This window comes from Macrobrachium rosenbergii, chromosome 10 (assembly GCF_040412425.1).
Source record: "Macrobrachium rosenbergii isolate ZJJX-2024 chromosome 10, ASM4041242v1, whole genome shotgun sequence".
NCBI lineage: Eukaryota > Metazoa > Arthropoda > Malacostraca > Decapoda > Palaemonidae > Macrobrachium > Macrobrachium rosenbergii.
The window spans coordinates 44,078,353-44,103,578 of NC_089750.1; the positions used below are offsets into that span (position 1 = coordinate 44,078,353).

At 42.1% G+C, this 25,226-nt stretch overlaps 1 protein-coding gene across 1 annotated transcript in view; it reads right to left on the reverse strand.

Annotated features, from left to right (window-relative positions):
* Positions 1-24,952, reverse strand: part of LOC136842610 (carbohydrate sulfotransferase 11-like) — a 166,016-nt gene extending 141,064 nt beyond the window's left edge. The window contains exons 1-2 of the mRNA XM_067110197.1: positions 24,932-24,952; positions 16,753-16,877 (exon numbers count right to left, since the gene is read on the reverse strand). Coding sequence (XP_066966298.1) covers positions 16,753-16,832 — 80 coding nt within the window. The 5' untranslated portion in view covers positions 16,833-16,877; positions 24,932-24,952. The remainder of the gene's footprint in view (positions 1-16,752; positions 16,878-24,931) is intronic.
* Positions 24,953-25,226: the final 274 nt, after the last annotated feature.

The window sequence follows — 25,226 nt, forward strand, 5'->3', positions numbered from 1 at the left end:
TAATAGATCCAGTACTCAGATTGCAACAAAAAATGTGAACAAATTCTGGCTATCGCATGCAAGAAAAAAGATGTGAGACCGAGCTCATAAAAAGATTAAGAAATTTGGGGAGATACTTATGCCTTAGACCCGGAAGGAATCTCTGGTGAAACAAGTCACCCTGAACCCTCCGTCTGTACATGACAATACACACAGATGCCTCGTTGACAGGTTGGAAGGACATTGGGAGGATCGTCAGGTGGCAGGAAGGTGGTCAGCTACTCTGAGGAATTGTCATATCAACTTCTGGGAGCTGATGGCTGTCTTTTTGTCTCTCAAAAAACTCAAACCTCCAGAAGAGAGAGACATTTTGTTGGGTCTAGACAACATGATTGCAATGTCCCGCACCAAGAGGTTGGGACCATGTACACCTTCTCTCAGTATGATAATGCTAGCCATCCTTTGGATGGCGCAAGCAAGGAAGTGGTACTTGTCTGCAATTCACCTCACAGGATCTTTCAGCGCAATAGCAGACTCTCTACCAGTGAAAACGACAGCCTCATTAGAGTGGATGTTGGACAGCCACTTTTCAAACAGTAGCCAACATGCTTCCACAACTGGAAATGGATCTGTTCGCCACATAAGAGAATCACAAACTCCCAGTATATGTGTCTCCAGACTTGGACAGTCAAGCAACAGCATGAGATGCCTTCCAACAAGGCTGGAACAAATGGAGGACGGTATATCTTCTTCCTTTGTCCCAGATTTCAAAGGTTTTGATCAAACTTCTAACCTTCAAAGGAACAGCTTACTTAATAGCCCCAAATTGGACAAAAAGGCACTGGTTCCTATTACTTCAACAATGGGCAAAGAGATCAATTCCACTACCATCCGCTGTTCTATCCCAGACAGTAGGTTGGAAAGTCGTCTACGCATCCGCCTAGTGCAAAAATTACGGACATCATCTATCCGGAAATACCAGTCCGTATGGAAGATATGGTTAGATTATATCTATACTGAGAGCCAGTCGAGATTTCTATGGAAACACTTTTAAGATTTCTTGTATACCTTGTGAGGCTTCAAGAAAAGTCAGAAGTGAAAGACTGATTCTTTATTATTCTGGACAGGTGTTTATAAGACAAAAAGCGGACAGAAAGGTAGCGGGCGACCTGAGGCCCCCTGCTGCTTCCATACACGATTTGTGTTTTCTAGCAAGCATAAAAATACGTACAACATTTGTTACATGACATATAAAAGGTAGATATACATATCGGCAGAAAGGCCATACAGTGATGCGTTAGATGAGGTACACAAAGAATCTGAAATAAAGACAGGTAAAATACATGATGTGATTAATGTACATCTGAAAAAGAGAAACACAAGGAAAGAGAGGCGCGATTTGTCGCCCTTACAAATACTCCCCCCCCCACCCGACAATAATTAGAGAAGCAATTATTGGATGAATCACCATTAATCATGGAGGCACTGAGGCAGTCGGAGTGTGCCCCTGCTTCTAGAGAACTGTAGGCATGGGGTGGAGCTGACACCTGGGGACGGCTGGATGTGTTTTCTGGGCCGTCCCGGGCCCCGCTTTGGTGGGGAAGTTGGTGCGCCTTCAGGCAGGTATTGCGGGGGAATTCTGGGGTGCCTGCCTACTTTCGCAAACTTCACTGTCTAACAGGAATGCAGGTTTCAGTCTGTCGATGGTGATCCAGTCCTCCTGCCTGTGGATGTCGAGGAGGAATGCTTGTAAGAGACCACATCGCGGTCTTTAGAGTGCACGTGTGTGTGCGACATCCATTGGAGGAAACAAGACAAAAACAAGAGCATCCCGTTTGCTCTCTCTCAAGGAACGCAACTTCTACCATACAATATTTCCGTCTGTTTTACCCTAACAATTGTTGTCTCGATTTATGTACAATCACCACTACTTGCATTGCCATGCAAGCATTCCAATCATATACTAATAATGTTCCACCGAATCTTCTGTATCAAACTGTATGTATGTTTCTGTTTGTGAAGACGCCAAACGTCTCGCCATTTCACATATATTATGCTACTGCTTTGTATTCAATAATCTGTCTCAAATCTCATGCAATTGGCCATATGTGGAATTTCCTGGCCTTTCCATTGATATGTTTTATCATTGTACGTTTATTATGTCTCTCACAATCGCCATCTGTTTGTCTGCCGACAAACACAGATGTCCGAAACATTACCGCTGTTTTGCCCTGTCTGTGTGTAGAAACTACTTTGTGGCTAGCACCAACCAATAACAACCACCAATAAACCAGACAACACCCAGCCAGTATGTCACTCGATACCATCCTTACATGCTTTGCTGGCCTGCCTGATGACTCGGTGAGACCCCCTGTAGGGCCTGGTTAAGGGCGGCCGACGGGCATCCACCCTGATGAAGACGTAGGCGCAGGAGTGTAAGGCGGGTGGGCTGTAGGTGACGGTTCTGTCAGTGAAGGTCTTGTGGTAGGGTGTGAACCTTTGTGCAAGTTCCCTCAACCTTGGAAGGGCGGTGTCGGCGCCGTCAGCCTACGGCGGGAAGAACTCTCCAGGTACGGCCAGTGTTTCCCCATGAACTTTCTCAGCAGGGGAAGCGTCGCCATTTGCTTTCAGTGCAGTGCAAAGACCCAGAGGAGCTGTTCCTTCCACTTCTCGTCGGTGCAGCCCACTGGCAGACGTCCTTGTTGATGCCGTGCCAGACAAACTTGTCAGTCATGAGGCGTGCCGTTATTTGCCCTGATGGTTGAGAGAGGCCATGGACGATGTCGAACTCTTGTTTCCTCCTCGATGTGGGCACCAGGGGGTGTGGGCATGTCTTTCCATTTGAGAGCCGTCACTGCTGTCCTGTAGTCTGCCGCCTCTGGATCCGCTGCTTGTTCCCTTGTGAGGTCTTCGTAGTTGATGCCAAGGTGAAGGGAATTGATCTCTATTCTTGACAGTGTCAGCCACTAGGTTTTTCTTGCCAGGGACGTAGTTGATGGTGCAACTGAACTCGGAGATGGTGGTTAGGTGGCACTGTTGCCTTGCAGACCAGGCGTCCCCCTGTTTTGCAAATGCATGAACCAAGGGTTTGTGGTCTGTTAGGATTGTGAATTCGGTTCCCTCCAGTAGGTAATTGAAGTGCCTCACGGCCTGGTAGTTAGCCAGCAGCTCTCTGTCGAAGGCACTGTAGTGGGTCTCGGCTGACGAAAACTTGCGGCTGAAGAAGGCCAAGGGCTGGGGCGTGCTGTTCACCAGTTGCTTTAGTATTGCACCACAGGCGATGTTGCTGGCGTCTGTTGTCAATCTGAGAGCAGTGGCAGGGTTGTGGTGTGTTAAGGTGGTGGCACTGGAGAGGGCCCTTTTCGTCTGGATGAATGCCTGCTGCTGCGGAGCATCCCACGTTAGTGTTTTCAGTTTTCCCTTCAGATTGACATCGGGGGTACATGATGTGGGCGACATTTGTGATGAAGCACCGGTAGTAATTTATCATCCCAAGGAACTCCTGAAGGGCCTTGACGGTTTGTGGTTCCGGGAAATTTTCTATAGCTTTTACTTAAGAAGCCGTGGGGCACACTCCTGCTGGGGAAATCTTGTGGCCCAGGAAGTCTACTTTTTCTTTCCAGAAGATGCACTTGTCAAACCTGACAAGTAATCCGCTGTCCTGCAGGCGTTTCACAATGGCATGGACGTGGCGAAGGTGTTCCTCTGGGGACCTGGAAAAAATGAGGATGTCATTGATGTAGCAGATGGAGAAAGGCAGATCTCCCGAGATGGTATCCATCAGGTGCTGGAAGGTGGCGCCTGCGTTCCTGAGACCGAAAGTGGAATAGAAAAATGTGTAGCTCCCGAAGGGCGTGATGATGGCGGTCTTTGGGACGTTGTCGGGATGCACAGGGACTTAGGAGTACGACTTCAGTAGATCCATCTTGGAGAAAATTTTGGCTCTGTGGAGGGTGCCTGTCAGGTCTTGCATGTTAGGGAAGGGGTAGTGATCTGGTGTTGTTACCACATTCAGGCATCGATAGTCCCCTTAGGGCCTCCATGAACCATCGGATTTCTTTACCAAGTGGAGAGGGGATGCCCACAGGCTTGATGCCTTTTTACAGACGCCCATGCGTTCCATTTCTGCGAAGGCCCTTTTGGCATCTTGTAACTTCTGGGGGGACAGACGTCAAAACTTGGCATGGGTTGGTGGGCCCGTCGTGGTGATGTGGTGGAAGATGCCGTGCTTTGCTGAACCCCCAGGTGACTGGCATAGTTCTGGTTTGAACACATCCGGGAATTCCTGTAGGAGGGATGTGTAGCTGTTGGGGGCTGTGGAGGATATGGAGGGCATCCTGGGTCCGGTGGAGAGCTGATGGGAATGGCACATCCCTGTGTCGTTGAGGCATTGTCTGGCGACGTCGACTAGGAGTCTGTGGTGCCCTAGGAAATCCGCGCCCAGCAGAGGGAACTTAACATCCGCTACGATGAAAGGCCAGTGGTATCTGCGCCCCAGGAATAAGGTAACCCAATCATTGTGTCATAAGTGCGGATGGGAGTTCCGTTTGCTGCAGTGAGGGAGGGTAGTAAGTCAGGTATTTTTTTCTAAACCCTCCCTGGATGGCGGGAAAACCGACTGTATTGCCCCCGTATCAACCAGCAGGCGGCATTTGGAGCTCTCGTCTGTGATGAAAAACCCTCCTGGGCGGTGGGAGTTGGGTTCGTGGCCACAGCTGTTATTTGTGGCTGCCTTTGTCGTTTTTTGTGAAAGAACATGGAGGCCTGCAGGTTCTGGTGTTGGTCCCGAACTTTCTATGGTAGAAACACCACGCCGGGTTTGGCCATGTCTTGTGCTCTCTGAATGGCGGTCTCTTCCTCTGACAGGTTGCAGGACGCCGGCGTGTGTCGAGGCCTTAGTGGCCTCGTATAGTTTCTGGGCATCATCGACTAAGGCATCCATGTCCAGGTTCTCTGCATCCATTATCTGGCGCCAAACTTCCTGCGGGAGGCGCCAAAGGAAGATTGTCAGGTCAATTGTTCTCTTCCTCCCGTTCTCATCATGACCTGGGAGTGTTACTAACCCAGGCTTCCCTGGGTGATGCATCTCCGAGGGGCTGGGATAACAGGTCGAATGCGTGCTGTGCTCTCACGGACATGGGCATGGAGTAGGAATTCAGCAGTTTGTTTTTTAAGTATGTGTATGTGACTTTGTCTGGTTGCGCGTCTAGCCAGGGGGAGATTCTATTGAACACTTCTTCTGGGAGTGCCGTCATGGCTATGTCTGATTTTGTAGCATCGTCTGAGATGCACGCCATGCAAAAATGCGTGTCTGCGCTCCGGAACCATGATGCCGTGTTTTGGCACGAGAATGGAGGAAGTTTGACCGTGTCTGGCTTTGTTGGTGAGAGTGGTGTGCAAACGATGCTTGCAGGTTTGCATTTAGGTTCTACTTCTGACATCTTGACTGCTCACGCACCAAAACATGGAAGAATGCGCTGTATTGAGTCCATTATTGGCGCTGATTTGTTCGAGGGGTCGAACGAAGTGCCAAAATGTACCCTTTTGGGTACGCCGTATTTAGTCCTTTAATGGCATGGTTTCCACCAGGTAGGGTGCTTTTGTAAAGTCATCCGGAAAGCCATTCGTGAAGTCTCTGCTAAAAGTGTTAATTGTAAAGTCTCTGCTGGGCAAGTTTTCTGTGGTGACGTCCCATTTTCTTTGCTTACAATTAGTCACGCCTAATGCGTCAGGTCACGCAAAGTTCAATCATTTAAACTATGTATATATTTTGTTTACCTGCTGTCAAAAATGTATCACATGTTTCTTCTTTCACAGGCATCAAGATTGTATCCAATTCCATTTCTGTCTGTTCTTACATTGTAAAGTGTACTGGTTCGCTGTATTTATTGTTATTTATTATTGATCTTGGGTCACTGAGGTTTTCATTGTATTCTGTGGCGCGACGCCAGTCTGCCGCTATATAAACTGCCTGGATCATGAATAAAGTAGCAGTAACCTTATCCTTCTCGTTTCTTTTGCACCTCTTAAACTATCAGAGGCTTAAACTTTACGCCGCAGCTAGTCTGCTAAAGGCTCTCTGACGGTAGGGTGCGGCCGTAGTTAGTCCGTTAATGGCTGGGCCAAAACTGTGCTACCTGTCCCTGACCCGGGGTCACCAATGTGAGGCTTCAAGAAAAGTCAGAAGCGAAAGACTGATTCTTTATTATTCTCGACAGGTGTTTATAAGACAAAAAGGCGATGGAAAGGTAGCGGGTGACCCGAGGCCCCCTGCTGCGTCCATACAGGATTTGTGTTTTCTAGCAAGCATAAAAATACGTACAACATTTGTTACATGACATATAAAAGGTAAATATATATATCAGCAGAAAGGCCGTACAGTGATGCATAAGATGAGGTACACAAAGAATCTGAAATAAAAGCGTAAAATACATGACATGATTAATGTACATCTGAAAAGGAGAAACACAAGGAAAGAGAGGTGCGATTTGTTGCCCTTACAACCTTTTTGAAGACAAATGCCTTGATGTTGCAACAATCTTGGCATAGAAGGCAGCATTAATGGAACCACTGCTTTATGGATTTGGGATTGACTCTAGTATAGAAGTAGTCACTTCCCTTCTGCAGTCTTTTGCTCTACAAAGACCTGCTCCTGAAAGGCTTCCAATTACTTGGTCCCTGAACAAGGTGCTTAGACTTCTATCAACCCCTCAATTCAGGGGACCCAAAACAGCCACAACTCGCATGCTACAAAAGGCGATCTTCTTGATTACATTGGCATCAGGAGCTTGTATTAGTGAACTGGGCTCTCTTAGATGGAGATGATACATCATGCAAACAGCTGACCATCAACCATTATTGTTCCCTGGCCCATCACTCCTGGCCAAGAATGAGGATCCTTTAAGAAGGAAATCTATTCTTATAAGAAAACTCAGTTTAGCAGACAAGACATTATTGCCGGTTCAAACACTTTAAGGTTTACCTAGAAGTCACGGCAAACATCCTTGAGGGTCCGATTTTCCTGTACCGTAGCACAAACTAACCACTCTCCCTATAAGGGCTGAGAATGATTGTAGTGTCTCTCATTAAAAAGGCAAATCCACACTACTTTCCTAGGTCACATAATATTAGGAAGGTAAGTACTCATTGGCCTTCTTCAGAAATGTCTCTTTGAAGAAGTCTCCAAATGTACAGGGTGGTCATCAGAGACAGTATTTTTAAGAAAAAACATTATTGCCACTAACTCGAACAAATTCGACTACACTGTGTCCCAGTAGGTGGCATGGTTAGTCCTAACCCCTAGGCACTACAGCAGAAAACAAGGGGTCTTATTGACGGTGAGTGCTAACTATTGCTGGGAGAAGGGCGACAGTACTGCAACCAAACCCAGTATGCTTAGGTTAGCCACTGTAGAACTACATCCTAAAACATAAGTTTGTGTATAGTTTCTTGTTCTTTGGTACCAAAACCTGAAGAATATTTAGAATAAAGAATGGGGCTTGAAATCTGTGGCCTGACCTCGGACCAGAAATGTTTTTCCTTTGGGTTGTCAGGATTAAAAATTGAGAGCTTAAGCCCTTTCCATCACCTGTCAATTTCTTTGTAAAGCTCCTTGAGGACAAAACAAGTGACTACGCTATCAAAAAACAGGTTTTGATGCAGGAAAAACCTATTGTTGGTAGTTGCTGTTGAGTCCTCAAAATCCTCTCACGTCCCTGACAAAAAGGCATGGGATTTGGGCAAGGGATCATCCTGCATTGACCACCAGAAAGTAATCCTTCTTGGTCCCCGCCATGGGTCTGTTGTTGACACTACGGCAGACTGTGCATGCGCATTAATCACTTCCTCTTCTAAGCAGGTTTTGACAATGGAAGAACCTGTATATACAGCCTTACTGTAAAGATTTGGGAAAGTGCCCCTTATCTTTGAGTCCATTACATACTCAATGAAGTGCTACAGCGTTTATCACTATGGCACAATACCTGGCCGCAAGACCAGCTATAAGAAATTTCTTTGACATTAGTTTGGTTCTTGAGTACTCAACAACGACTATTAAAAATAGGTTTTTTCTTCATCAAAACCTGTTTTTTCTTTTTGGCTTTACTTGATTTACTATACAGTACTGTTTGTACAGTACTGCATTTCATTACAACTTAAGTTGGCCCTGAGTATGATTACCACACATACCATAACAGTACACTAGAAAATAGTTTATCAATGTTGATATTTTATCTCAGTAGTTGTTCTCTCTCTCTCTCTCTCTCTCTCTCTCTCTCTCTCTCTCTCTCTCTCTCTCTCTCTCTCACCCCACACAAGATTGTGTTTATCTCTTGGGTTGTAAAAATAGAAAAATGAGGAAATACAATAAAAATATAAATGAGAATAGTGTAAAATATAAGTACAAAATCATAAACATGACAACATGAAACAAGCTCTATCAAATCAGATGTCAACCTAGACCTCTTCATCCATCCAGTGCTGCATTTCCACCCCATCCCATCCAAAGAAACTGCTCCCCAGCCCCACTCACCTTATAAAATAACCCCTACTCTACACACAGCCTTGTTCCCCTCCGCTCCCATGTCGCACAGTCATCCGACCCACCCCTCCACCATGGAAACTTCTCCAGACCTCCCCCACCCTCCAAAACCCTTTCTCAGTCTGCTTATGAGTTAAGGCAGTGTCACCAACATTGTCTTGAGGCCGTAAGTATTGCCAACACTTGGAGAGCAGTTTTTCAAATTTTTTTAAACATATATCAACCGCCATAGTAGTAGGAGGTTAGTAAAGCCCAGCAACCTGGAGTACACAAAAACCCTGACTTTGGCCCTTTATAACTCTGGAAATATTCAACTGACTGGGATGAAACTGGTGTAATGGCGTCAATCACCTCTCCATTCTTGTGTTTCGCTCTTCATACGTACATTAATCACGTCATATATGTTACTTGTTATTATTTGAGATTCTTTATGCATCTCATTGAATGCATCATTGTACGGCCTGTCCTCTGATATATATATATGTGCCTTTTACATGTTCTGTAACATATTATATATGTCTTTTTATGCCTGTTAACAAACACAACCTTTGTATGGACGCAGCGGGGGGCCCCAGGTCGCCCGCTACCTTTCCGTCTGCTTTCCGCATTATAAACACCTGTCGAGAATAATAAAGGATCAATCTTTCACTTCTGACACTTCTTGAACCTCACACTGGTGACCCCAGAGTGACATGTGGCGCTGTTTTGGCCCAGCCATTACCGGACTAAAGACGGCCGCAGTCTACCATCAGAGAGCCTTTAGCGGACTAATTATGGTGTCAAAGTTTAGGCCTCTGATAGCTCCCTCCCTGGTGGAAACCGTGCCATTAACAGACTAAATACGGCATACCCAAAAAGGGCACGTTTTGGCACTTTGTTCGACCACCTTAACAATCAGCACCATTAAAGGACTCAATACGACACATTTTCCCGCAATTTGGTGCGTGAATAGTAAAGATGTCGGAAGCTGAATTTCAATGCGAACCCGCGAGCATCGTCTGTAGGCCCCTCTCGCCAACAAAGCCAGACGCGGTCAAACTTCCTCCATTTTTCCGGCAGAACACGGCTTCATGGTTCCCGTGCGCAGATGCGCACTTTCGCATGGCGTGCATCTCAGACGATGCTATCAAATCTGACATCACCATGACAGCACTCCCAGAAGAGGTGTTCAACAGAATCTCCCCCTGGCTCGACGCGCAACCGGACAGAGTCACATACGCAGCCTTGAAGGATAACTGATACAAACTTACTCCATGCCCATGACCGAGAGAGTGCAGTGTACACTCGATCTATTACCCCAGCCCCTCAGAGAAGCATCACCCAGGGAAGCCTGGGACGAACTATGGGGGTTGGTAACACTGCCAGGCTGTGACGAGAACGGGAGGAGAAAGAAGGTAGATTTAACAAGAGCGATCTTCCTTCGGCGCCTCTTGCAGAAAGTTAGGCGCCAGATAAAGGATGCAGACACCCTCGACATGGACGCCTTAGTCGACATCGCCCAGAAATTACACGAGGCCACCAAGGCCTCGAAACATGCCGCCGCCCTTGCAGCCGCTGTCCTGGGAGCCTGCAGCCTGATGGAGGAGAATGACGACAACGAGGGAGACATCAATGCCATTTACAGGAAGAAGACACCATTCAGGGAACACAGGACATGGTCAAACCCGGCATGGTGCTTCTTCCATATAAAATTCAGAATCAACGCCAGAAACTGCAGGCCTCCTTGTTCCTTTACAAAAAAACAACAAAAGCGGCCACGAAGTCTAACTCTCCCAACCAGCAGGTTTCTTCATCAGAGACGAAATTTCGGAACAGCGCCTGCTGGTAGATATGGGGGCAATGCAGTCGGCCTTCCTGCCATCCAGGGAAGATTTAGAAAAGATATCCTGACTCAACACCTGCCCTTATAGCAGCAAACGGAACTCCCATCCACACGTATGGCATGACGACCCAGACTATCTCAATTCTGGGATGCAGATACCACTGGCCCTTCGTCATCATGGAGGTAAAGTTCCCCCTGCTGGGCGCAGATTTCCTAGGGCACCATGGACTTCTGGTTGACACCGCAAGACAACGCCAGGAACCTGCCACTCCTGTCAGCTCTCCACCGGACCTGGAATGCCCGCCATCTGCTCCACAGCCCCCAACGACTACATGTCCTTCCTACAGGAGTTCCTGGACATATTCAAACCAGAGCTATGCCAGTCACCAGGGGCTTCAGCAAAGCACGGCATCATCCATCATATCACGACGGACCCACCGACCCATGCCAAGTTCTGACGACTGTCCCCCCAGAAGTTACAAGATGCCAAACGGGCCTTTGCAGAGATGGAACAGATGGGCGTCTGTAAAAAAGCACCTAGCCCGTGGGCTTCTCTCCTCCACATGGTTAAGAAATCCGATGGTTCATGGAGGCCCTGCAGGGACTATCAGTGTTTGAATTTACTGACAACACCAGACCACTACCCCCTCCCTAACATGCAAGACCTGACGGGCGTCCTCCACGGAGCGAAGATTTTCTCCAAGATGGACCTGCTGAAGTCATACTTCCAAGTCCTTGTGCACCCTGATGACGTCCCCAAGACCACCATCATCACACCCTTCGGGACTTATACATTTTCCTATTCCACCTTCGGTCTCAGGAATGTAGGTGCCACATTCCAGCGCCTGATGGACACCATCTTGGGGGATCTGCCTTTCTGCATCTGCTACGTCGACGACATTCTCATCTTCTCCAAGTCCCCAGAGGAATACCTGCTCCACATCCGTGCCGTCCTGAAACATCTGCAGGACAGCAGCCTGGTTGTCAGGTTCGACAAATGCATTTTCTAGAAAGAAAAAGTAGACTTCCTGGGCCACGAGATTTCCCCAGCAGGAGTCTGCCCCATGGCCTCTAAAGTAAAAGCTATAGAGAATTTCCTGAAACCACAAACCATCAAGGCCCTTCAGGAGTTTCTTGGGATGATAAACTACTACCGACATTTCATCCCAGACGTTGCCCGCACTATGTACCCTCTGACATCAATCCTGAAGGGCAAGCCAAAAACACTGACCTGAGAGGCTCCGCAGCAGCAGGCATTCATTGAAACAAAGAGAGCCCTCTCCAATGCGACTACCTTAACTCACCACAACCCCGCAGCTGCCCTCAGACTGACAATGGACGCCAGCAACATTGCCTGTGGCCCAGTACTTGAGCAACTAGTGGACGGCACCCCCAAAACCTTGGCCTTCTTCAGCCACAAGTTTTCGCCAGCAGAGACCTGCTACAGCGCCTTCGACAGGGAGCTGCTGGCTATCTACCAGGCCGTGAGACACTTCAAGTACCTGCTGGAGGGGACCGAATTCACAATCCTAACAGACTGCAAACCCTTGATGCACGCATTTGCAAAACCGGGAGACACGTTGTCTGCAAGGCAACAGCGACACCTGACTGCCATCTCCGAATTCGGGTGTACCATCTACTACGTCCCTGGCAGGAAGAACCCAGTAACCAACGCCCTGTTAAGAGTAGAAATCAGTTCCCTTCACCTTGGCATCGACTACAAAGACCTGGCAAAAGAACAAGCAGCAAACCAAGAGACGGCAGACTACAGGACGGCAGTGACAGCTCTTAAGTGGGAAGACGTACCCTTAAGAAACTTGAACACAACTCTCCTCTGCGACACCAGCACAGGCTGCCCCCACCCCTAGTACCCACCTTGAGGAGGAAGCAGGTGCTCAACATAGTCCATGGTCTCTCCCATCCATCAGGACATGCAACGGCGCGCCTCATGGCTGACAAGTTCATCTGGCATGGCATCAACAAAGACGTCCGGCAGTGGGCAAGGAGCTGCATCCCATGCCAGGAGAGCAAAATGCCCCGGCACACAGAGTCCGGGGTCGGCGACTTCCCCCAGCCTCGTCAGTGTTTCAGCCACATCCACATCAACGTCGTCGGGCCTCTTCCCCATTTGGGAGGAGCCAGATACCTCCTGATGATCATAGACTGCTCCACCCGCTGGCCCGAGGCAACCCCCATGGAGGAGGCATCAACAGCGTCATGCGCAGAGGCCCTCCTCTCCAGTTGGATCAGCCATTTCGGAGTACCAGACAGCATCACTACAGACAGGGGTCCAGTTTTCCTGTCAGAGCTCTGTGTCTCTTTGGCATGCCTGATGGGTACAACACTACACAGCACAACGGCCTACAACCCTGCAGCGAATGGCATGGTCGAGAGGGCGCACTAACGAGAGGCAGCCCTGGGTCCTGCTGGGTCTCCACACTGCACTGAAGGCAAATGGCGACACCTCCCCTGCTGAGAAAGTCTATGGGGAGACACTGGCCGTTCCTGGAGAATTCTTCCCACCGTCAGCTGATGGCACCGACGCCCCCTCCCAAGGTTGAGGGAACTCGCACAGAAGTTCACGCCCTGCCATAAGACCTTCACTGACAGAACCACCACCTACAGCCCACCTGCCTTAGACTCCTGCACCTACGTCTTCATCAGGGTGGACGCCCGTCGGCCGCCCTTGACCAGGCCCTACAGGGGGCCCCACCGAGTCATCAGGCAGGCCGCCAAGGCATACCTCCTTGACATCCATAGGCGGGAAGACTGGGTCACTATCGACAGGTTGAAGCCAGCATTCCTGTTGGACAGCAAAGTAAGCGAGGAGGCAGGCAGGCACCCCAGAGTTCCCCCTCAGTACCTCCCCGCAGACACACCTGCTCCCCCACCAAAGCGGGGTCCGGGGCGGCCCAGGGGACACATTGAGCCAACCCCAAGCCCACACTTCTCCAGGAGTAGGGGCCCACTCCAACTGCCTCAGCGTTTGTGTGATTAATGTTATTTCATCCAATAATTGCTCCTCTAATCATTGTCTTGTGGGGGGAGTATTTGTAAGGGCATCAATTCGCCTCTCCATTCTTGTGTTTCGCTCTTCATACGTACATTAATCACGTCATATATGTTACTTGTTATTATTTCAGATTCTTAATGTGTCTCATTGTATGCATCATTGTACAGCCTGTCCGCCGAAATATATATGTGCCTTTCACATGTTTTGTAACGTATTATATATGTCTTTTTATGCCTGTTAACAAGCATAACCTCTGTATAGACGCAGCAGGGTGCCTCAGGTCGCCCGCTACCTTTCCGTCCGCTTCCGCATTATAAACGCCTGTCGAGAATATTAAAGGATCAGTCTTTCACTTCTGACATTTCTTGAACCTCACACAAGCTTTGGTGGTTTCCCAGTAAGGTGTCTAATCATGCCAAATTTCATCGAAATCCATGCAGCCGTTCCGGAGACCCAGATATCGATTTTTGGCGTTCAGGGTGGGTGAGGGTCCAACATACCTCTGGAGCAATAACGGTAAAAGATACAGCCACGATACTAAGTTTTTCTGAAACCTCGTATTCTGGAGGGTTGCCTTTCGGGGTTTGTTTTTTTGAAATAATGAAATTTTAAAGTTACTGTATGCCATTCAAGTTAGCCACCAAAATCTAAATTTCCTGATGCTCAGGTACGGACTGCTCATAACATTAGAAGAAACGCCGTTTTCTTAATGTGTGTGAATTCATCCGTTACCTTACATAATTTTTTTTTCTTTTTATCAAGATGAGAATCAAATATCTCTCATTTTTCCATTAATCTATTTCCAATTGCTACATTATTTTGGAAATCTAATGTAATTAACAACCCCCTTTTCTGAACAATGTTTTGTTTACGAAAGTCATTTTAATCTTGAGCTGGTGTCATGAATGATCATCAGTCTTGAGAGGTTTGCAGTAGGGAGCGTATGCAAGACTGATAGCGTACACTGTTTTCGACAGTTGTTAAGTATCCTCTTCATTAACGTGAACCAAAGGGTTGTTCAGTTAAGTTTTAAGTCTAATTTAATGTATTTTTCGAAAATCGTTATTAGCAGTTTTTTTTTAGAGCAATGAATTTCCTGCATTTTGGCGTGAAAGAAAACACCACTTGCATCTGTTATGATTGGTGTTTTTACATGTCTCATCTGTTCTAATTGGTGCTTTTACATCTGTCAATCAATAAAATTTTACGTTCTTTATTTTGGCTCTTGGTGAGTGTGATAGTATTTGTACGTAATGCATTTTTATTGTAGACACCCCGTTGTTGGGCTAATTGTCAAATATCAGTGACATGCTTTACAAGGCTACGACAGGTCGCACTGCTAGGAAAATTGATCCCTTCCATCTTTCGATCTTGAAAGCATAGAACGAAGTTTATTTTCTCAAATTCCACTTTGATCTGAGGTCATCTATCTCTGATGTTGTGGTATTGTGTTCAGTTTCCTTCTTTCTATTCCTTATAGGTCTAAAACCTCTAAGCTTTAAGGAAATGTATTGTAGTACTATGAAGTTTCTATGGTTCGGTAATTTTAGGCCTGTTGGCGCTTAGCATGATTGTTTTATCCAACGGTCTTTTAAAATTTCTCTTACGACTCATATAGCTTTAAAAATGCCTTTTTAACCAAGCAAGAGCCAATAATAATAATAATAATCTTTATTGCAGCTCAGGGCCATATAAATGGAGGATACAAATACAATACACACAATCTAGATACATATGGTAACATGACAAAAATAATTATCGGCAGTATCCACACAGTTGCTGAAGAAGTAGAAAAAATAGAATTCATAATAATGGTAATGACAGTAATTATATGGGGAATAATAGAAAAAAATTAAAAATAACAATAAAAAATACAGATTGTAGACGATTAATTTCCATCTAGGGTCCTTAGGTGGTTACAGAAGTCAGGTCCAGAAGGCTAAATACGAATATTGAAAATTGCAAAACTCTACAAAGAATTTCATAGATGCAGCCAGAAACATCTTTTGGAGAATTTTTTATTACTAAACTGTTAACATTAAAATTACTGAAAACAACATTTATGTTGAAAAGCTTTAAAATTCTAGGAATTGTAAAGATCTTTCATCATACGGTAATTTGAGAATATTATGCTTGCTGAATTCGAGTTTGTTATTAGTTAAATGAAATGTTTTCCTGGCTCTTTTCCATGCTACATCTACAAAGGTGTCCTTGGGTATTTAAGTTTCAAAGCAATACTATAAATAGTTTTGATCTCAGCATCAATGAACTGTGGGCTACAAACGCGTGAAGCCCTTAAGAACATTCCAGAAAAGACAGAGAATTTAACATTTTATAGAAGGGACTAAATTATTTAGTTTAACCAGAAATTTCTGGAGATTTTCGTGAACTGGCCAAATACAGAAAATATCATCCACATACCTAAACCATATAACTTTTCGGGGCAAAATTCTTGGTAAGAATTTTGTCTAAAAAAATTCCATATAAATATTGCTATAAAGTCGACATTATTTTTCACATTCGTATTAGAAATGTTTTATACCAAAGGTGTAAGAATTTTTAAAAGCCATTTAGATAAATTACACGAAACTGTGCCTGCTGAACTAATGATTGGTTTAATAGGGTTATTGATTTAGTGTCTTGACTAAGCCGTAGATATGGTAGGGAGGAGCACTGAGTGGTAAACTGTTTAATTAAATGGTCAGCGCCCTTTAAAATGGATTTAATTTGTTTGCTAAAATGAGAGTTAACTGTCTGTGTAGGATCTGACCGCAGTTTCGAGTAAGTTTCACTATCATTCATTAATGCCATTATTTTATTTACATAGTCACTTTTATTCATTATTACCACTGCATTAGACTTATGTGCCTTTGTTACTTGCAATGTTTCGTCTTTTTTAAGTTTTTTGTAGGCCTGGAGAAATCTTATGGGAACATTTGGGGAAGAAGGGTTGGCCATAGCACCATACACAATACCTTTACAAATATTGATGGCATCAGGACATATTTATGACTAAATTTTTCCAAATAACAAAATGATTTTGAAATATCGACATATATATATATATATATATATATATATATATATATATATATATATATATATATATATATATATATATATATTATATATATGCATATATATGTATGTATAATGTGTATGTATTTATTTATATTTATATATATAAGTATATTTATATATATAAGTATTCTATCTATCTATCTATCTATCTATCTATCTATCTATCTATCTATCTATCTATCTATCTATCTATCTATCTATCTATATATATATATATATATATATATATATATATATATATATATATATATATATATATATATATATATATATATATGACTACAGACTCACAGATGAATTACAGAAGTTTGAACTTACCAAATTATGTAAGTGACAATGATGAAACCTGTAGCCCACAGGCATTTGGTAAATTTAGTTGGCACCATTTTGGTTTGCATCAAGACTTGCCTGACTCTGAAGTCTCACTGCACAGTCAGGAAATCCTGAAAATATGGAAAGAGTTGTTTCCGTTTATTGTTCTTCATTTGGAAGTTGATATAGGTGAATGACCTTTATTCAGTGCATACTAGAATTATTTTTGTTTCATTATATAGGTATTTAAAGAATATATATATGGCTGTGTGAGTATAAACATATATACATATATATATATATATATATATATATATATATATATATATATATATATATATATATATATATATATATATATATATATATATATATATATATATATATATATGAAAGTGAATGTTTGTATGTTTGTGTGCTATAGAAACTGAACTGCTTGACAGACCCAGACAACATTTGGCACGCGGCCCTTATGTGGCCTCAGGAAGTTTATAACTCAAAATCAAACCCCTACCCCATGACAGACATCACACACAGACAAACTGAATGAAATTTTCGTTTTTACCAACTCCATCAGTTTTCCTTCAGGTGCTTTATGGATTAATGGTAATTTTTTGCCATATACATAAATACGTATGTATATATATATATATATATATATATATATATATATATATATATATATATATATATTATATATATATATATATATATATATAATAATGTATGTATATATATAGAACGTGTGTGTGTTAGGTACAGATGAGGAATAGCGATTCTATGGCCTGTAAGCAATTGATTGTTGGTTTATCCTGTGATGAGTGGAAGTCAAGAAGTTTAATTGTTTGAGCTTCGTTGGCAATATACCTAGAATGCATTAGGGCTGCCTGGAAGGCTTCGTCGATGTGTCACTTGTTTTAGAATAGGTCTGAAGAGAGAAAAGCTTATTAGCTGTATCAGGTTTCTGGTGTCCACTTGCTAGGTTTATTTTATTTATTTGACAAATAATGCCGGATTTAAGATTATCGTTTTGTATGTGTGTTTGTGAACAAATATTACCGAAAAACAGAGACCTTGCTTTAATCTATGTAGAATCCTCACAATCTTTAGGTGCCCGGTCTACCTTTGCAATATTGAACATTCCGTGTTTTCCTTATAGATTTGAGGTCAATTTTTGTATTGTGTAAATACTGGACTCGACTTGTTCCTTGTTTAAAAGTGCAATGATGAGGGAACGCTATGTAATATTAGTGAAAAACAGTCATTTTCTGATTCAACAAGATCAGTAAACTTCTTGAAGCTGCCAGGAGATTGGAATCTTGTTTTATGGCTAAAGTTTGCTTGCCATTTACATTTTTGCAGCAAATTTTAATCATATTCGTTTATGTTGGTCATAGTTTGCTGTGTGTCACCCGGCATTGGATACCGCTAGCAGGTTCGAATGCTATAATGAATATTCTTACTGATAAGAAAAGCCTGTGTAGCTTTGTCGTTAGGTATTGTTTTTCAAGTCTCACAGGTATCTTCATTTTTACCCCTTTTACTCGGTGATTTTACCACATAATTATTAAAAGATTTTCTTGACACTGAAGTTTTTTTGTCATCAAGCTGTGAAGAACTGTTATTATTATTATTATTATTATTATTATTATTATTATTATTATTATTATTATTATTATTATTATTATTATTATTATTATTAATAATTTTATTATTATTATTATTATTATTATTATTATTATTATTATTATTTGTGTAATAAAATCCACAATTATATAGTAAATATATTAAATGTGTAAAATATATTTACTATATAATTATGGATTTTTATTACACAGATTGTTTTTCATGAGACTGTGAATTTCTTAGCATTATTATTGTTATTACAATTATTATTATTATTATTATTATTATTATTATTATTATTATTATTATTATTCAAAATGTGTCAGAATTCTAAGGCAATATGTCGAAAATACAATTAACATGTAAAAAAGTTTTCACTGAGTAGGATGTCCATTTGCGGATATAGGAGGAATAACAAGTGAAACTAGATTTAATTAATATATGTTCATAATTCGACACCAACATTACGTAATGCAGTTGCTCATAAGTAGTCATCAGTAACATGTGAGAGTGGTGGAATATAGACCCAGATAGATTACTTGGTGGCTAAGAGGGAGGACAGAAGCAGAGTAGTAAATTGTAAGGTCATTATTGGTGAGGCAAGTGTGAAACAACATAGGTTGTTGATTGTGGATATCAAGAAGAGGCAGAAAACCCAAGGAGAGGCTGAAGAGACCAAGGATTAAAATATAGGATCTTAAAGGAGAACAACATGAGCAGTATAAGAGCTATGCAAGAGAAAATATAGACTAGGAATATATTTAAGAGAGGAGGGAGTTGATAGATATGAAATCAACGTCTGTAAGGTGCAGAGGAAGCGGTTGGGCGAACAAGTGGCTCTGGAGTGTCAAAGTGGGATGAAAAATTGTAGTGAAATAGAGGGATGCGGTACAGGATTCAGTTCGGAGGAAGTTTAGGGCTTCCCAGGATTGGAGAGCAAGGAACGATAAAGTGAAGTTAAAAGAGAAACTAAGATCTTAGTACGCATAACAACTGGAACAGCTACAAGTTAGATGAATAGAAGGTCAGGTGCAGAAGGTGAAAAAGAGATTTTCAGAGTATGAAACTCAATGAAAAAGCAAATGTAATGGGAAAATTACACAAAGACAAATTATGATTCAGTCATGTGTCATCAAAGATTGAGAAGGAAACATCTGACATAAGGATGATGACATAAAACGAAGATGATGATGATGATGATGATGATGATGATGATTATTATTATTATTATTATTATTATTATTATTATTATTATTATTATTATTATTATTATTATTATTATTATGATTATCATAAGATACTTTGAATCCTAGAAAAATGAAAGAGAGGATTTAGATTTAGAGGAGGTGAGAAGGGTGAAGGGGCCGATGATGGCGGTATAGTTTCTAGAGGTAAAGAGGGGTATAAGTAAAATGAAGAATGGCAGAGCACAAGGTCCATCAGAGGCTCAAATTGAAATGTTGAAGGGTACTTGGTATAGTGGTGAAGAATAAATACTGGAACTGTTAAGGGCAATCTGGGAGGTAGAAGGTAATGCCGAATAACTGGGAAGGAAGAGTGAAGGTAAATATGCTTAAACAGAAGGGAGATATTGTGGAGTTTGGCAATTATATAGGAATCAAACTAATTGAGCACTTGTTGGAGGTTTTAGAAAGAATACTTGATGACAGATGATGAGCAACTGGTAAGACTGGTTTGGTGAACAGCAATACATTTTCATTAGAGGGCGAGGCATGGTTGAAGCTGTCTTGATAGTAAGCCAATCAAACTTGTATACATATGACTTACTATCTCGAAAAGAACACTGTTGGGGTCAGACATCACTGGCACCAAAAGGTGGGGTGTGGGAAGGGGGTGACATGTGAAAATAACCGAAAATGTAGATATTAGTGTCTAATCCATAGTTTTCAAGTTCGCTGAGATCAATAGTGACAATCCTGGTGTCCTTTAAGTCCAAGTTCAGCCCCGATAGGAAGTGGGGTGAGGAGGGGTGGGAAGGGAGTGACATAAAAATAACAGAAAACGACAGATATTAGTGGCTAATACATAGTTTTTGAGGTTGCTGAGATGAATAGTGACACTCCCAATGCCCTTTAAGTCCAAGTTCAGCCCCGATAGGAAGGTGGTGTGAGAAGGATGGGAAGGGGTGACGTAAAAATAACAGAAAACGACAGATATTAGTGTCTAATCCATAGTTTTTGAGCTGGCTGAGATGAATAGTGACACTCCTAATGCCCTTTAAGTCCAAGTTCAGCCCTGATAGGAAGTCGGGGGTGAGAAGGGGTGGGTAGGGGGTGATATGTAAAAATAACCCAAAACGACAGATATTAGTGTCTAATCCATAGTTTTTGAGCTGGCTGAGATGAATAGTGACACTCCCAATGCCCTTTAAGTCCAAGTTCAGGCCTGATAGGAAGTTGGGGTGAGAAGGGGGTGACATAAAAATAACCGAAAACGACAGATATTAGTGAGTATTCCATAGTTTTCAAGCTCGCTGAAATGAATAGTGACACTCCCAATGCCCTTTAAGTCCAAGTTCAGGCCTGATAGGAAGGCGGGGTTGGGAAGGGGGTGATATGCAAAAATAACCAAAACGACAGATATTAGTGTCTGATCCATAGTTTTCAAGCTTGCTGAAATGAATAGTGACACTCCTGATGCCCTTTAAGTCCAAGTCCAGCCCCGATAGAAAGTGGGGAATGAGGAGGGGTGAACAATAAAATGTCAAAAATGCGGGGCAATGTAACTGAAGCAACTATATTAACAGGAAAGGGAGAGAGTGTGTGAGAGAGTGAGAGGGAGAGGAAGTGATAAAGAGAGTAGAGGGGGTGTGGGGAGGAGAGAGAGAGAGAGAGAGAGACTTTATCAGTTGTAATTCAGAGTTTTCCCAGGAAGCGCCGGGTTGGTTAGCTCGTGATGTATAAAAGAACAAACACTGCAGTAATAACTGCCTGTGGCAAAACAGAAATGTTCAAATTCAGAGTTGGCTTACTTCAAAGATCGGTACTTAGCCCATTTCTGTTTGTACTGGTTATAAATGTATTAAGTGAAGGATTTAGGAATATCAGTGGGAACCGTTATGTACAGATGAAAGAGAATTGCAAAGAAGGGTAAGAGAATGGTAAGAATCCCCATGAATGCTGTGGTATGAAGGTAAATGTGGGTGAAAGTGGGGCAATGGTGTCCAGCAAGCAGGAAGGGGATAGATTATTTATGCAACAGGCAGAGAATATCAAATACTTGGGATCTATTTTAAGCCAGAATAGGTAGTGAGAAGCTGAGGTTGAAAGTGGGATTAAAGCAGCTTGGGAAATTAGAGGGAGATGGTAGGGGGCCATGTGTGATAAAAGATTGCCAAATAAACTAAAAATGAAGATATGTTCTGCCTTAATGAGACCAGTGGTGTTGTATGGTTAAAAAACATGGGCATCAAGAAGGAAGTAGGACTAGACGCTGACCCGAACAAAAATTAGACCACTGAGGTGGATAATGAATTTTGGGGATCTTGCTGCATGAGGCTAGAAAACCAAGAAATTAGGGAAGGTTTAAGAATGGTAAAAAGGACTGCTATGATAAGGATGAGTGAAGAGGAAGGAATGAAGAGGGCTTGGATAGCTCCTGTTAGGAATGGAGGGTCGAAAGGAAGGCAAAGGATTAGATAGCGTGATAAGAAGAGGGAGGATTTAGAGAAGGGGTTAGCAGAGGAAGATGCTTTCAATAGAAATGGTTGGAGAAGATGCATTAAATTAACTGACCCATATACTTAGGTTTTTGGGTAATAACTGTTAGCAAGGAATTTGAAGCAAACTGAAGTGGGTGTAGTACGTTATCCTCCAAAAGCCGCCGTTTCACCCTCAGATCTTAAGTACTGTAAAAAATATGACGTCCTGAGATTTTCATCATAGTGTCTGGAATTCATGAAAAATGCTAACATTTCGGTGCTGAATTAACACGTGACCTTGAAAAGCAAATCATGGTATATAAATATTATGGAAAATCCTCACCAGTTCCCAAGCTACATAGCTACTCAGTTTCGTCAAAATCAGGGAAAATCAAATTTTGGTCCTGCAGTTTACCTTGGACCTTGAAACAAATCAAGAAAAGTAATTACCAAATCCAAAGAGCCAACCCAACAGTTTCGTCAAACTCAAAGAAATAAAGATCCTTTAAAATTCCTGTGGCCTTAAAAATGGGAAACAATCTAAAATATTTCGAGGAAAAAAAATCCCCAACTACCAAGGCCCATTAGGGGAATATTGCTGTCAGTGCACCTCACATGGTGCAATGTAGGCATTACTAAAGGCCGTTTCCAGCGTCCCTTTGGCCCCTAGGAGCTCCCAGTTTTTAGTCCTTTACATTACTTTCATTCCATTTTCTTTTCTTGTCCTGCTGTCCAACCACTCCAACTCCCTCTTTCACTAGCGCAGATTGGTCGAGAGTGCTATAGTCCTTGGCTTAACAGCCAAAATTTCATAAAACAAATAAAATCAATGAACAACCAAGGTACCTGGTCATAAGTTTCATCATTAGAATAGGAAAATTATGAGTGGACCTGCAAACGTACCTGTAACCTTGAACAGATCAAGATTGAAGAACAAATCTTAAACATTACCCACGACCTGGTATTGAATGCTGAAGACCAGAAATCTGTAGCTGTCCAGGGTTATGAGATCAAAAGTAAACTAACAACAGTTTCGCCTTTAAATAGACTTGTGACCTTGAAATATAGACCAAATTCAAAGTTATTTTGATAAAATAATCACCAGTCTTCATGACACCTACCAAGTCTTCTTCAAATTAAAGAAAAGTTAGAAGGACACTAACAATAATCATGATAACACCACTAAAACATCCACCTAAAACAATGCGTTTTAGTAAAATCGAGTGGAAATATATCAGCAATTAAGAAAAAACCTGCTTTTAAACTGAATAAAGTAGTAACATTTGTCAGCATCTTGGTTTCTTTAGTTTTTCAAAGAAATAGATTTAGAAGAACGATGTACAGCATAATTGGCCATTAAAACAATCTTGACCAAGAAATTCGAAACGACGAAAAACTGAGACAAACTCTTTTTGGACCAAAACGAAATCACAGTAAAAGAAAAAAAAAAAACAAATTAGGTTGCGCCAAGGTAATCTTTGTCCAAGAAGATTAGTAAAATGGAAAAATTAAGAAGCAAAAGTGACTTGCGTTTCCGCATTAAGATTATAAACCATTGCGATAGGAAGACAGCCTAACGTTGCATTCCAGCTGCCCTCTTTTAATTCAATACAGTGATACAGCGGTTTAATCACCGTTAGCTTTCTCTGAATTGTCAAAGACGCGGGGAGGGAACATTCGTTTGGAGGGATTGACCGTTATCCCTTCAGAGGTGTAGCGTCAGATTGCATGCTCAAGATAATTAACTGTGACAGTTACTACTGCCGTATTTATCTTTTTCTTTCTTTTATCTTTGAGCGTAATTTACTTTGTTTTTCTGAGTTATGGCCCACTAAATGTTTATGTGTGAATATATTAATTTGCTTATTAGTATATTTTATCCACACGTTTTTCTCTTAATTTTCTCTTTTATATTTGGTTATTTTGTTCAAGTTGACGACCTTTTAGATAAAAAGCTCTTTATAATAAGTCACAATTATTAGTAATGATAACAATGATAAACATGATCATGTTTATCTTCTTGAGCTTTAACGATGTTTGACGATTCAAAGTATTGTATGTATTAGTTTATAACGACATGTATAAGTTTATAATGACACTTACAGATGCCATTACCACGCGATAGAACCTATTAAGAATGAGAGATTCTTGCGGCACAAAGCCGTGAAAAAAGAAAAAAAAAATTGGTTTTAGGATATGGACCGTTGCTCTACCATGTAACGCAAGACAACTTTGTTTACACAAGTGTTTCTCTCTCTCTCTCTCTCTCTCTCTCTCTCTCTCTCTCTCTCTCTCCATTACTTACACCACTACTGCATCTCGACACCAAAAACATTCATGACACACTAGTCACCTTGTCACCACAGAATTTTGGAATGATATTAACTGAGGATGGAATTTTTTTCTCGTCATGTTCACTGAGCTTAAACGAGATGAGCATGAATTTCCTGATCAGTAAAAAAAATGAAAAATTATAGTACTGTACTATGGGCTGTCACTGTTTACGAAGCTTTAGAAATATAATATGTGAATAGAATCACGTGTCTGGTTTTTCAGAAATTATTTTGTTTCGATCTAATGAGATATATGTCCAGTTTTCTGAACCTTTGCGGGTTTGATTTTTCAATTGCCCTATTTTGGATTTAATTTCATAGGACGAGCACATATTTTCCTTAATATTTGTTTCTTCAATCTTAAAAGCGCACAAACACTGGAAACTTGTTCAGTTCTACCTTGTGGTATAAACGCTCTATATCTTTCTTAAACCTCTTCAGATAAGATTATGATTTCCTGAAACCTTTTTAATAAGGTGAACTGTAACTTCAATTTTCCTGAAACGTTTCTCGATTCGATCGTAACCGTGCCGTGAACTAGGCTCAGCATCCTCCTTCCACTCACTGGAATGGCTAGAGTGTCACTAGTGGGCGGCAAAGAGTCGAGTCTGACCGGATTGCTTTGGCTTTTTTTTTTTTTCGGCTTCACCACATTGCATACCTCGCAGAGTCACTGTTTACCTTTCCTGACTTTATCGAGCCAGAGTAGTAGAGGGGCTTTTTAAGAGGGTCAGTGTCCCGTTTTAATGTAATCATTCAGACGACGACGAGAGTGCCGATTCCGGATCTAAAGGAACAGAACTATCTAGAATAGATTACCATCTCTTTTTTTTTTTTTTTTATTTCATCAGCTTTAACTT